The following is a 12875-nucleotide window of genomic DNA, read 5'->3' on the forward strand; positions in this document are numbered from 1 at the left end:
CATCATAATTTTACCTCTAACAATTGTAATAACGCAACGTCCCCCGTATGTAGCTTTCTTTTTGTTTAGGTTTTTGTTTTTGGTTACAATTGTTGGTATCAGTTGATTGTTTTTCATGTTTAGTGTCGTCTTTGTACCTCCTTTGACCTTAATCCTTGTTTTATTTGTATAATTTGATTATCATTGGAACCAAATTGATTTAAATTGACTCATTATCATCATCTTCCTGTGGTCTTCTGATTTGGATCTATGACCTCTCCTTCCAACCAATAAGTCTTCATTATCCCTTTGCCCTGTGTTGAGAGACAAGAAACAAATTTTAGTTTAAATATTGGTTGAAACAATTGAATTACTGGTTTAGTACCAATCAATACACCCAAACACCTTCGTCTGTCCATTTGTTAAACTAGGCTGGTAAACTTGGCTATCTAAATAACCCAATTTGAAATTGTATTGTTACAGCAAAACAGTCTACCGAGTATTTTTGTTAATTACACTGATGGTAATGATAGTGATCATAATGCATCAAACGTAGTAAATTTACTATGAAAAGGTCAATACAAGGGTTTGATTTTTATTCAAACTTCTAAATATGAATGACCAGGATAATGGACATCCGACGGAAACAATTTGCTAACCGAAACAAAAATCTTTTTGTAAGGTAGGATCTTTTTCAATGCGGTCACATTATGGTTATACATTTTATTGAGTTGACTGACCCAACCTTTTTCATTTCAAATTGATTATAGTTAGACAATGAGTTAAAGTATTATAACAAATTACCATGTTGCTTTTGAATTAGGTTTTACTTGATTTGTATCATCATTCTCATCATTTAGATTACTGTGCTATGTTGTTAAAAATATGTATAATCAACCTTGAGTGAACCTTTCAATTTCTGGAGTAAACCTTATTTTTCAGTTCTGGTTGCTTTATAAATATTAAATTAAATTCACCTTATTTTTTTTACAATATCCCAAGAAAAGTACAGTTTCAAACCATTAAATAACAAAAAGACTTGTGTGGGCTTTCAAATTATAGCATGCATTATTTTGTCAACCTATCAAATCCTTTTTTTAAAAGCTACTTTCCATTGTTGTTGATGGTTAACCTTAAAAACGTAATGATAAGTGTCATTGCAGTCTAAAATTACAACAATTTATTATGAAATAACGTTAATTTGTGACAGAATAATTTAATAGAATTGAAATAATGTCATTTAAATGAACTCAAATGATGGTCAAAATTGAAAGATTCAAATTTATAACCTTGCAACTGTCGATCACAGCAAAAATCTGAATGCTCATCGAGTAGGTTGATACTTTTAGCTGTTACCAAATGTCTAATTTTTAGGAAACGATAAAATGGTCTAAATATCCGATTAAAGGCTGAATGAAAAAATTAGATATAAGTTGAAACACAAGACTAGACTCTTGATTCATTAAAACAACTGGATTAACAAATCAATTTTGAAAAAATGGGTTAATTTAGCAGTAAACAAATAATGACAAGTCTTACGATCTGAATCGCTTATAAATACACTTTTTGAAAACTGAAACAATATGAAGAAATGCAGAAATTAAATTCTGGTTTCTTGAAATTTATGATTTCTTTGTGTTTCAGTTTCATTTTTCAGTGAATTAGGTTCCTGCCAAATATGGTAATTATTAGAAAGATTAATCTTTAAGAGCATAATCACTTCATTACAAAGTGTTGATATGAGAGAAAGTTATAAGCCGTGAATTGTGGTTGAAGTTTGCACTAATTTGGATAAATTGGACTTACCTTGATTTCAATTTCTCCTCTTGGAACAATTATAAAAGATCTGAAAAATTGTTCAATGATATCTCTTGTCGCTTTTGAAATGTGAATTTTAAGAGGTTCTCCATGAGATTCCATTCTTGACGCAGTGTTGACTGTATCACCAAAAAGGCAATATTTAGGCATCTTAAGGCCTACAACGCCGGCAGCACATGGACCAGAATGGATACCAATACGAACCATTAGAGTCTTTTCAGGATCATGAGGAACTTTAGCATTACGCATTGAGTTTCTTAATTCCAAAGCCATTCGACATATTTCTCTAACATGATCATTGCCTAAACAAAACAAAACAATGTAAAATGTTAATGTTATAATGAGTAACCGGTGAAATGGAGCATAACAAAGAAAAGATTAAAACTGACTAATGTATTACTTGTATTATCTCGTACATTACCATTTCTTATTGGTAAACCAGATGCAACCATATAAGCATCGCCAATTGTCTCAACCTTGTAACAATCATATTTTTCAATTACATTATCAAATGTAGTGTATAAATAGTTTAGTAAATCGACTACTTGAAGTGGTGTGCTTTCAGCTGATATATTGGTAAAGCCAACAATATCCGAGAAAAATATGGTAACAGCGTCAAATGCTTCTGGATAAACCTGACTACCCTTTTTCAACTCTTCTGCTACAAATTGTGGTAATAATTGGTACAACAGTTCTTCAGTCTTTTTCTTCTCTTCCATCAGCGATTCCGTCTTCTCTTCAACCATACGTTCCAAGTTATTTGTGTATTGTTCCATACGACTGAGCAGATTGTCAAACAAATTTCGTGACGAGGTTCCTTTGGTAATGCGTTTGAGTATAGGCTTTATTGTGGCAAAGTCAGGTCTGCTATCAGGATTTTCGTGCCAAGCTGCATGCATCAATCTAATCAACTCTCTTGGTGCCTCATCGGCTGACACTTCAGGGCGAAAGGGCGGAACCATACCCATCCGGATTCTATCTAAAATCTCGTCTGGTTCCATGTGTGCTCGTTTACGCCCAAGCCTTTCCATTGACTCAAAAGGACCTGATCGAGTGATTATTTCTTGTAAAATGATTGCGTACGAGTAAACATCACCCTTCTGGGAACCAGTATTGAATGGATCTCGTTCACGTAAATGCTCAGGAGCTTTCCAGAAAAATTTCCGTGGATTGAAATCTTCCATACGATCTATCTGCTTACGAAACTCTCTGATACCATAATCTGTTATTTTCACGGTAAACCTTTCATTGATGATACAATTGGAGGAGTTGAGGTTACCATGAAACTGTATCGGTGAAGAGTGAAGGTAACTCATTCCTTCAGCAATATCAGTAATCATGGCATATTTAAAGACCCAATCTAATTGTATGGCCTCATTTTCAAGTAAATCTCGCAAGCTACCTCGTAAACATAATTCCGTTATTATGGCTCTATTGGGTTCCTCAGTACACAATCCAACAAATCGACTTAGATTCTCGTGAAGTGTTTCTCTCATCTGTCGAAGGAAAGATAAAATTAACAAACCAATACAATGCGCTAAGCTACATTTGCTAATCAAATCAATTTGAGGATGAGCGTTCATTCGTTTCTCTTGATTTGTAATCTGAAGAATCCAACGATTGGATTCAATTGCTACTCACTTGTTTCAGTTCCATGAGTAAGGCTCTGTTTATGGAAAATTTTTTGACAGGAACCACTTTAACTGCAACTCGGACTCCCTATTAACAGTACCATTAATAATGAGTAGTGAAAGGAGAGCTCTTAATCAATTAAACATGTATTTAGCGGTTCAAGTTTCACGTTTTACTTGACTTACTTTGTGCATTGCAACCAACACTCCAGAAATATTTTTCAATGTTCCCGTTGTACTTGCCATCGATATCGGGGAAGCTACACTTGCTGCTGATTTACGGAAACTTGCCTCGCTAATTCCTAAGGATAAAGTTGATCTTTTACCAAGTTGGCGTTCAGGAAAAACCAGATCATCCCATTTTATTTGCCACCATAAATCGCCTAAATCAACTTCGAATTTGATCTTCTTACTAACAAAATGGGCGACCAAAGCGATTATTGCGATGATAACCATTGATACTCCAATAATTGGAAACACTGGATGATTATAATCAGTGAGTATTACCATTGTTGATTAAGTGAGTAAAATTCAGTAAAATTAACATATTAGTTGAGTAGCATATCAATGCCGATTTCAATGTTCAGATAATTCATTAACTTATGTATCTCAGCGCACATACTTATTAAATTTTAATCCTAGAGCTAGTATTAACTCATTATTTCGATTAAAGAATCAAGAATTATCGTTAGAAAATCATAGTCGAATTAATCCGATTCTTTCTGACTTTAACTCATTGGCTCTACAAAATTGAGCTACGGTTTTGCAGTTGTATTCCGGATATTTTACAAATTGATTGAGAATAAAAATTTACCTATTCCTATTATATCATATTTAATAACAATTATTTAATTGGAAATGATGTATGGACAATTAATCACAAAATAAGATCAACTGATTGGATAGATTTGCTCAATTTTTTGTCTCTTTCATAACTTTCATCAAAATTGAAATTGCCGGTTCATTATTTTACATGGAAAGCAAGACAACATTAGAGTAACACATGATTGAAATCACATGGTGAACTTACCCACTTCAAGCCAGGATGGCATGATAATTAATCCCTTTTTGTTTCGTTAATTTGTTGTATTTCTTTTTACTTTTAGTGTTTAATTGTGTTTAATCGACGCTAGTCATTGGCCAATCGAAAGCACATATGTTGATACGGAAAGAATGATCAAATATTAACAAGTGAAACACTCGCCATTGATGTTATTTTGGTGATCCAATTTTTCTTTGTGTTGTCTGGCTCTTCACAATTGAAAGTTTACTTTATTGGATACAATTAAAGTTGATCAGTCTTTCAATCTTTGGTCCATCAACTGTAGCTGGTAATTAAGAGATTAATTATCTGTGATATTCACAAGTCCGATCTGTCTAGCAAAGAACTGGTCAAAGTTTAGTCATGGTTAAATACAAAGCTGGAGATGTAATACAACAAGATAAACCATTTGTCCATGTATTGAACCTGTCCGAACGAGGTAAAAGATGTGACCATTGTTTTACTGCTAGGTAAATATGATTGTCCAAAGTTGATCATGATCTTTAGATAATCTCTAATCGATCTATTGACAGTGTTTATCATGTTGTTTACTTTTTTTTTCATTATCCTATTAACTCAGCCCTAAGCTTCAGCGATGCTCACGTTGTAAAGTCAAGTTTTATTGCAGTAAAGCATGCCAAGCAGAAGATTGGTCGGCTGGTCATAAATTGGGTGAATGTTTACTGTATATTGCTGATATTGACAAGTTTAATGGTCGATTGATCAATTTGGACACACCTCGATTGCTTCTACGGTTATCACTCATACTAGCCAAAAAACCTGAACAAGCATTTAAAAGCTATGCCACAAACCTTAATGATGGTTCACCGAGAACCTTCAACTCACTAATGGATCACAAAGAAAACCTTGAAAAAGATGAAAATCGAGTTACTATTTACGAGGAAATGTGTTACCTTTACGGAACATTGAATTGTTTCTTCGATCCCGATCAAATTTTATCTAGCTTTGGTAAGTTGTTGATCAATGGGTTTACAATTTTGGACAATACATTCTCCGAGATTGGTTATGGTATCTTCATTGGAGCTTCACAATTTGATCATAGCTGTAAACCGAACTGTGTTCCTGTGTTTGATGGTACAACTCTAAGGATTAGGGCAATGACTGACATTGACACCGAAATTGAACCCATACTAATTACATATCTAGATATAACCCAACCAACGGAGAAAAGAAGAGAAATTCTTTCTAACAAATATTATTTCGATTGTGAATGTGCTAGATGCAAAGAAGGACCCAACATAGAGCCTTGGTTTGAAGAAAAGCTCACAAATTTCATCAGATTAACTAGTGAAAGAAGATGGAAAGATGCTGATGAACTGGGAAGAGAGTTATTACCTGTCTTTGAAAGTTATTTTCAATATCATCATCCAGAATTAACCGTCCATCTAATGCAGTTATTGCAAATTCGGCGGAATATGGGTGCAAAGGTTTACAGTTTATCTGATAGAATCACCAAAGATATTAAAGAAAAGCTCTACAAATCAATAATGATTACCCATGGATCTGATCATAGTCTATACAAGAATGAATATTTTGATTTGATGAAAGATTTAGACTGAACGTGATACTTTCTGCATTAAGTAGCCTCTGTTTGACTACATATATTGAAACGCAAACAGCAATAATACTCATTAAAATCCATAACCGAATATTAGATGAAAAACTGGAAATGATATTTAATAACATCTTTATTGGTTTGATTTCGAGAAAGAAATAATTCTGTGCAACGCTTGATTCATTATGGATTTACAAACATTTCAACATAATAGTTTAGACAACTGAAATATGATGGAAATTAAACGTTACCTGTATTGATGGATTCTCATCACGAAATCACAACCCTCATGTCACAAATTCAATACTTTCATTGTAAAATGACCATTATCTTCTTAATTGTCTTTATAAACGCAATTTGTTCGATTTCTTCCGAATTGACCTCAATATAATGGTTTTTGTGGTTTTAATTAAGCTGATCAGAACTAATTTAAAACTAGTCTTGAAAAACTCTCACTTTCAGCTCTTATTGAAATACAATTACCAGCAAAATGGATTATTATTAAGCGTTTATTTCAACATGTAATAATTGCAACTAAAAATATATTAAATGTGTGATTTTTATAAAAATTGTTGTCAATTAACAAGAATTCAATGTAAGGATAAAATTACGATTGAATGTATAGCTAGAAATATGTAAAAATTAAGACAGATAAGACAGTTAATAACAATATTAAACCGGGTTTGATTTTCGCTGAGGAATTGCAAAAATCCTGATTACAAAAACATTTATCCATCCGAGTTCCAAAAACGTATTCTGTCTTGCATTTACTGGTAAAATCGATCGCCGTTCCTGCTGTATTGCCGGATGTATCGCACCCACGACGCCATTCAAGAACAATTCCTGTGATAGAAAGAAAGCAAATTTGATGAATACATTAACGGATATGGTTCAATTTTTTGTCAGACTTCTTTAAATCATGTGAATATTGTAATTGTAATTGCCGCTTTATGGTATCAGTTTTCAAAGCATATGGTCATTGATACGTAGTATCAGATTGTGATGAGATTTTGTGCAGATAAATTAAGATCTCGATGGTGATATGATATTTGAGATATTATGTCAATTTAGTGTGACTTTAATGACTTTCTGTGCGTCAACAACTTGAACAATAATTTTATCTTTCATGGAGTTTTAGTTGGAAATTGTATTCCAATCTCTACTTCAAAAGCTCTAATAATTTTGTTTGTTTGCTTTGATTGGTGATCACCTACAATGGCTGCTTTCTTCATCAGTTATCCCAAAAATACAATTTCATTGTATAAAATGAAAGCCAAACAATTGAGATTAATTCAAATTAGTCTACTGGACCAAGTCGTGTATTTCAGTTAATTAAAAAACAAAGTGAAAAATGTAAAAATCTTACCATTGGAATCAGATATGGAAAACATCTCACAACCTGCTGGACACTCTCTGAACGGAACCACAGCGGCAGTGAAAAATTTGGGACTGCAATTGTCTGGACTGTTGTAACAATTGAGATCAGTGCATCGGTTTATCGTAAAATAACAGGTAAAACATTTAACAGATTCAACTGAGTTTGTAACAAAAAGAGTATAGAAATTGGATCAACGTTTGGATTAAATGCGAGTTTAGTTGACTGTTGTTGACAAGAAATTTGAAAAAAAAACATTGATAATTACCTGATGGTTGAAAACTGATTAAAACTGCTAGAAAAAGTGGAAAAGCTGTTAAATCCATGATTTGGTTTGATTAGTTAACTGGACATAAATCATCTATGCACTTGAAATGGTTATTTCAATCTTTGGTGTAAGTTGTTCAATTCAACTTTGTGGTAAATTATGAACTTTGCAAATCATTGTATTAATCAAGCCTCCTCATCAATTTCTCATTTCTTTTCCTGGTCCATCTCTTCCAATATAGTTGTTTGGCTTTATATGATTGTTATTTGGATTGACATCATTTCATCAAAGGTGACTCAACACAATTATTTTATCATTTCTCGGATAATCTTGCCTTCTATTGGGTCCATCATCACCATCTCTGCCATTCATTCAAGATGCCAAATCATTGTGATTCAAAGTTTTTTGTCCCAATTATTGATTAGACCTGATCGAATCATTTAATTTACATAATTGAGTAAACAATGATTCTCTGTTGATCATAGATTAAATCTTCGCAAGATAATCCTTTGTCTGTATAAAGAAATGTGTAATTCAATGAGTCTCTTATACGGAGGCTCATTGAATGCTGAGTATCGATACCATCGTTTAAAGTATCGGGTATTGTTTTGTACAAGTATCAATACTTTTACCAATATGGAAAGTATGTCCACACTATTTACAAAAATGTGACTGCCGACAAAATCGACTTTTGTTCATTGTATCTACATTGGCAATTTTGACAACTTGTTAACCTCCATCTTCCACTTAATTTTACTCAAGAAGCTGCTCATTTCAATCTTTCAATTTAACTGAACTGAGTGTGTCACTCCAACAGCATGACTACCGATACTATACCTATTGAAAAACCTCAAAACAATTCATCTACAAAAGGTGATTCAATTGATCCGATGATAAGACCTATTGTGATCTGTGGTCCTTCCGGCTCAGGGAAAAGTACCCTTCTACGTCGTCTAATGGCTGACTTCAAAGATTATCTCGGATTCACAGTTTCTCGTAAGTTTGCAATTGTTTTTCAACCTAATTCAAATTACCTCCTATTTGCTTTCAAATCATTTACATCATCTTTTACTTCAATTGATAAGCTCAGTATTCTGATCATTTTTTTTTCATTTTTTCTTTTTAGATGCGACAAGAAAACCTCGTGAAGGAGAGATCGATGGCAGAGGTAACCACATGGGTTCATTTGTTTATTTCAAGTTCTTACAGTAGCGACAGCTATTTATAAATTTTCCTGCTACATGCTTTATCCATCTTCATCCAGATATCCATTATCGAGATTTTTATGACTATAAAAATCTTGTTTACATTTTCGTCCATTGCTATCTATGGACATTTATTATACAATTAAGAAAGCTAAACATATTGTTTCTTTAGTTACTATTGTGCATGCCTCCAAGTGAATATCGTAATTATTACTATAGATTTTTGGATATTGGTTTGAAAATGACATTAATGTCGAGATTTTTAGATATGAATATTTTCTAAATTTTTGAATTTTAAACTCTTTACAGAATACCATTTCACTGAACGAGAATCGATGAAGAAGGCAATCGAAGAAGGTGAATTTATCGAGTTTACTGAATTTTCTGGTAATCTTTATGGAACCAGGTAAATACACTCAACTCTCCTATTATCAAGAACGAATATTAATTTTATCTTTTGTTAATTTTACAGCAAAAAAGCCATGGAACAAGTCCAAAGAGGTGGTAAAATTTGTGTTTTGGATTTGGAAATCGAAGGTGTAAAGAGTTTGAAAAAGTCAGATTTTAAACCACTTTTCGTTTTTGTAAAGCCACCAAGTCTTGAAGTACTTGAACAAAGATTGAGAAAACGGGGAACTGAGTCGGATGAATGTATCATTAGACGGCTGAATCGAGCTAAAGAAGATCTGAGTATGGAAGGAATAGAAAGCTTTTTTGATTTGATTATAATCAATGAAAACATTGACGATGCTTATTCTGCGCTGAAAAATTTTATTCAACCTGTAAGTATAGTAATCATTTACAAATAATTTACTAAATCGTTTGATTATTTTGATCTAACCTATTTTTTCTATTCTTTTTCTGCTCTTAGGTTATTGAAGTTGTCAAATCCACACCAACCAATTGATTATGGCGGATATTTTATCAGTTATCATTCGCTCAGACTCTCATCAGAGAATCGCTAGGAATCTCTTCACAAGAGTATCTGTTATTTGTATAATCGCAAGGAGCGACCCTTCTCAATACCTTGTTCATTTCACAATTTAATGTTTAACTTAAAACATATTACCTCATTCAAATATCGCCTTAAATTTTTTTTGATAAAATTGGTGACGTGATTAATACCGTGACAACATGTAAATCTGAATGAAACACGTAGCGTTTCATTTAATTTTTTAAAAATTTTTCACTATTATCGTTCTTTGCAAATATTTGAATTGTTATTTGAAATATAGTAATTTCCGTTCAACCCAATATTATCCTAATATTATCAGATTCATCTAGATGTTTCTTTTGAATTTCGAAAGTTTTTTGTTTATACTTATGAAAGTTAAATTTTTAGTAAAGGTCTCGAGATAACCGATTTACCATCTCATGATATCCTTTTTATATAAATTAACATATTTATTGAAATTTGAAGCTACCAGAAAAGTTCAAAACATCCTGTATCAATCACGTCGGAATAACTAAACACAGCAAGAACTCAATTCATGCCTAATTCAGTTTATGCATAAAAGACTTAAGTTACCTATTTAAAGTTAAGATAGTTAATAGCATGTGTGTGAACGTACTAACAAGCTGAGTACAGGCTGTACTCAGATGTACTGTTCAGCTGAGTTACTCTATGTTCACTTTGTGTATTGATCAGTGATTAGTAGTCGCGATAAGCACAACTGGCCTTCATATTTTGTGTTGTCTATCTCGAGGTTAGCGTTAAAGTATCGCCAAGTCTTGACTGTAGGTGACACACAGTAGATACTCACCCAGGGTTAAGCTCTTGGAACGATTCTAACCCCCCCTCCCCTAGCTGCAACTAGTTAAAACTAATGCCTAAAATAAGGTAGTAAAGGGGTTGGCCCACCTTGGCCATACACAAAACGAAAAATACATTAACTGTATTGACAACTCTAGCTAACCAACTAACCAAAGCTAAATAAGCACAGAGAGCGAATCAGCTGTATATCTAATCGAAATTTTTTCCTCGTAGTGTTAGTTAATGTTATCATTGGTTGTGATCTTTCTATTATTGAGGCACTTTGATGAACAACCAAGGTTTTCAAGAAAAGATAGTCATAGATCAGTGAGATCAACTCATTGGTTTATTTAGCAAATTGTAAATGATCTGGTTGACCTCGAAAATATGTTAAGAGGGTAAGCCTCATTTATTGGGAAATGTTATGGTAAAGCTAACAAGTTGTAAGAGTAAGTTTCGTTAAATGTGCTTAAAAAAAAGGAAAACTAAGCCACTAAAATCAAGCTAGCTTACATAATAACGTTAGTTACCAACCAATTGCCGGTGTATTGCGCATACTTATCTCCACCTAGTGTAGTTAACTTTTATTCACATCAACAGCTTTTAAAGATTTGATTCTTTGTGAGAAAAATTTAATTCATCATTGTCATTGATTGTCATTTCATTGCCATCTTTCAACCTGGTGAATCCTCTCCATCTTTTTTCCAACCGACTATCATCGCTCTCTAGTACTCTGTTAAACATGGCTGGTGTAAAAATTGTCTCTACATCAAAATGCTTTGGTGGTCACCAATTTGTTTACAGTCACAAAAGTTCTGAATTAAAATGTGAAATGAAATTTAGCCTCTATATTCCACCAGGTGCATCTGAAACCAATAAATTACCGGTCCTCTATTGGTTATCTGGTAAGTAATTTTACACAATCCGTCCCATAATCATGTTTAATGTATACCAATGCACTTGTTACTTGTTTGACTGACGTTGTTTTTTCGTGATGTTTATTAGGTTTAACATGTACTGAACAAAATTTCATTATCAAATCTGGCTTCCAACGGTATGCTGCTGAGCATAACCTTGTCGTCGTTGGTCCTGATACATCACCAAGAGAATGTGGAGTTGAAGGCGAAGATGATGATTGGAAATTAGGAACTGGTGCTGGATTTTACGTTGATGCCACACAAGGCAAGTGGGTAAAAAATTATCGAATGTATTCCTATGTGACAAAAGAGTTGATAAAAGTTGTTGAAGACAACTTTAAATTTGTCCTACCTGGTGTAAGATCGATCAGTGGACACAGTATGGGAGGTCATGGTGCTCTCATTTGTGCGCTTAAAAATCCTGGTTTGTACAAATCATGTTCTGCTTTTGCTCCTATTGCTAATCCTATGAGTACGCCTGTGGGTAAAGCCTGCTTGGAAGAGTATTTAGGACCTGATACCGAGGCTTGGAAAGATTGGGATGCAAGTCAATTGGTTGCCAAGTACAATGGACCTCCTCTTCATTTGATTGTCGAACAGGTAAATAGCGGTTATTGCTTTCTCTTGTCCTTCTAGTTTTTACTCAATATTTTTTCTCGTCAAACCTCTTCTCTTCAATTTTCTTTACCCTCTCTACTTTACTTCTTTCTGCTTCAAATGTAATTTCCTATGCAATATTACTTTCACAAAACTAATTCTTTCTTTTCTCTGTGACGATTTTTATCTTTCAATTCACTCAACGCCATGTTAAAACGATCACTAGGGAAGTGAGGATGAATTCGCGCTATTGGGTGAAATCATGATTGAAAAATTAACTGACGCTTGTAAAGCTGCTTCGTTACCCGTCGACTATCATCTTCGTGATGGTTATGATCATGGCTATTTCTTTGTTTCAACCTTTATTGGAGAGCATATCAAGCACCATACAACCATTTTGAAATCTTGAACAGAAAGGATAACTGAAAAGGATTGTACTTGTTTTTAAGAATAAATTGCATTAACGCCCCTAGAGTTTCAAGTGGCACCCCACTCTTCGTCTTTTGCTTTATCAATCTGATTTCCACATTTCAATGTGTGTGAATCTTCAGCTCTTCAAACAATATCTACGAATTCAAATTATCGAATCAGTTTGATTCTGTTTCCTTTCAATCTTCTCGGCAAAATATTGAGTTACTTTGAGATCAACAGCAGTGGAAGTTAAACATTGCAGAATCAAAAGACCCATGCAGATATTTATCAAACATAGATATT

General features: G+C 33.5%; 5 protein-coding genes across 6 annotated transcripts; 3 read left to right on the forward strand and 2 right to left on the reverse strand.

The window, feature by feature from the left end:
- Positions 1-154: 154 nt before the first annotated feature.
- On the reverse strand, positions 155-3938 carry LOC107364454 (atrial natriuretic peptide receptor 1-like). The gene is made up of 5 exons (XM_015931800.3): positions 3615-3938; positions 3439-3516; positions 2219-3293; positions 1786-2099; positions 155-293 (listed from the first exon to the last, which is right to left on the reverse strand). Exons 1-5 carry the CDS (start codon positions 3936-3938, stop codon positions 219-221), a joined length of 1866 nt encoding a protein of 621 aa, XP_015787286.2. The 3' UTR covers positions 155-218.
- On the forward strand, positions 3784-6615 carry LOC107364455 (N-lysine methyltransferase SMYD2). 2 transcript variants are annotated; one of them, XM_015931801.3, is made up of 3 exons: positions 3784-3924; positions 4535-4940; positions 5051-6615. In XM_015931801.3, exons 2-3 carry the CDS (start codon positions 4834-4836, stop codon positions 6048-6050), a joined length of 1107 nt encoding a protein of 368 aa, XP_015787287.2. In that variant the 5' UTR covers positions 3784-3924; positions 4535-4833; the 3' UTR covers positions 6051-6615. The 2 variants fall into 2 exon arrangements, with proteins under 2 accessions (XP_015787287.2, XP_089125151.1); XM_089269025.1 differs by lacking the exon at positions 3784-3924 and having other exon boundaries at positions 4455-4940.
- Positions 6542-8213, reverse strand: LOC107364457 (uncharacterized). Its single transcript, XM_015931803.3, has 3 exons — positions 7690-8213; positions 7413-7580; positions 6542-6889 (listed from the first exon to the last, which is right to left on the reverse strand). The coding sequence occupies exons 1-3, from the start codon at positions 7745-7747 to the stop codon at positions 6672-6674; spliced, it is 444 nt and encodes a 147-aa protein (XP_015787289.2). The 5' UTR covers positions 7748-8213; the 3' UTR covers positions 6542-6671.
- A 105-nt stretch (positions 8214-8318) lies between these two features.
- Positions 8319-9973, forward strand: LOC107364456 (guanylate kinase). Its single transcript, XM_025161311.2, has 5 exons — positions 8319-8685; positions 8816-8857; positions 9204-9300; positions 9367-9676; positions 9766-9973. The coding sequence occupies exons 1-5, from the start codon at positions 8508-8510 to the stop codon at positions 9799-9801; spliced, it is 663 nt and encodes a 220-aa protein (XP_025017079.2). The 5' UTR covers positions 8319-8507; the 3' UTR covers positions 9802-9973.
- Positions 9974-11291: 1318 nt separating this feature from the next.
- LOC107364600 (S-formylglutathione hydrolase) lies at positions 11292-12635 on the forward strand. The gene is made up of 3 exons (XM_015932024.3): positions 11292-11552; positions 11653-12164; positions 12388-12635. The coding sequence occupies exons 1-3, from the start codon at positions 11390-11392 to the stop codon at positions 12568-12570; spliced, it is 858 nt and encodes a 285-aa protein (XP_015787510.2). The 5' UTR covers positions 11292-11389; the 3' UTR covers positions 12571-12635.
- The last annotated feature ends 240 nt before the right edge of the window (positions 12636-12875 follow it).

Source organism: Tetranychus urticae, chromosome 1, assembly GCF_039701765.1.
Source record: "Tetranychus urticae isolate SD_2017Ah chromosome 1, NJAU_TeUrti_SD_1.0, whole genome shotgun sequence".
Lineage (NCBI taxonomy): Eukaryota > Metazoa > Arthropoda > Arachnida > Trombidiformes > Tetranychidae > Tetranychus > Tetranychus urticae.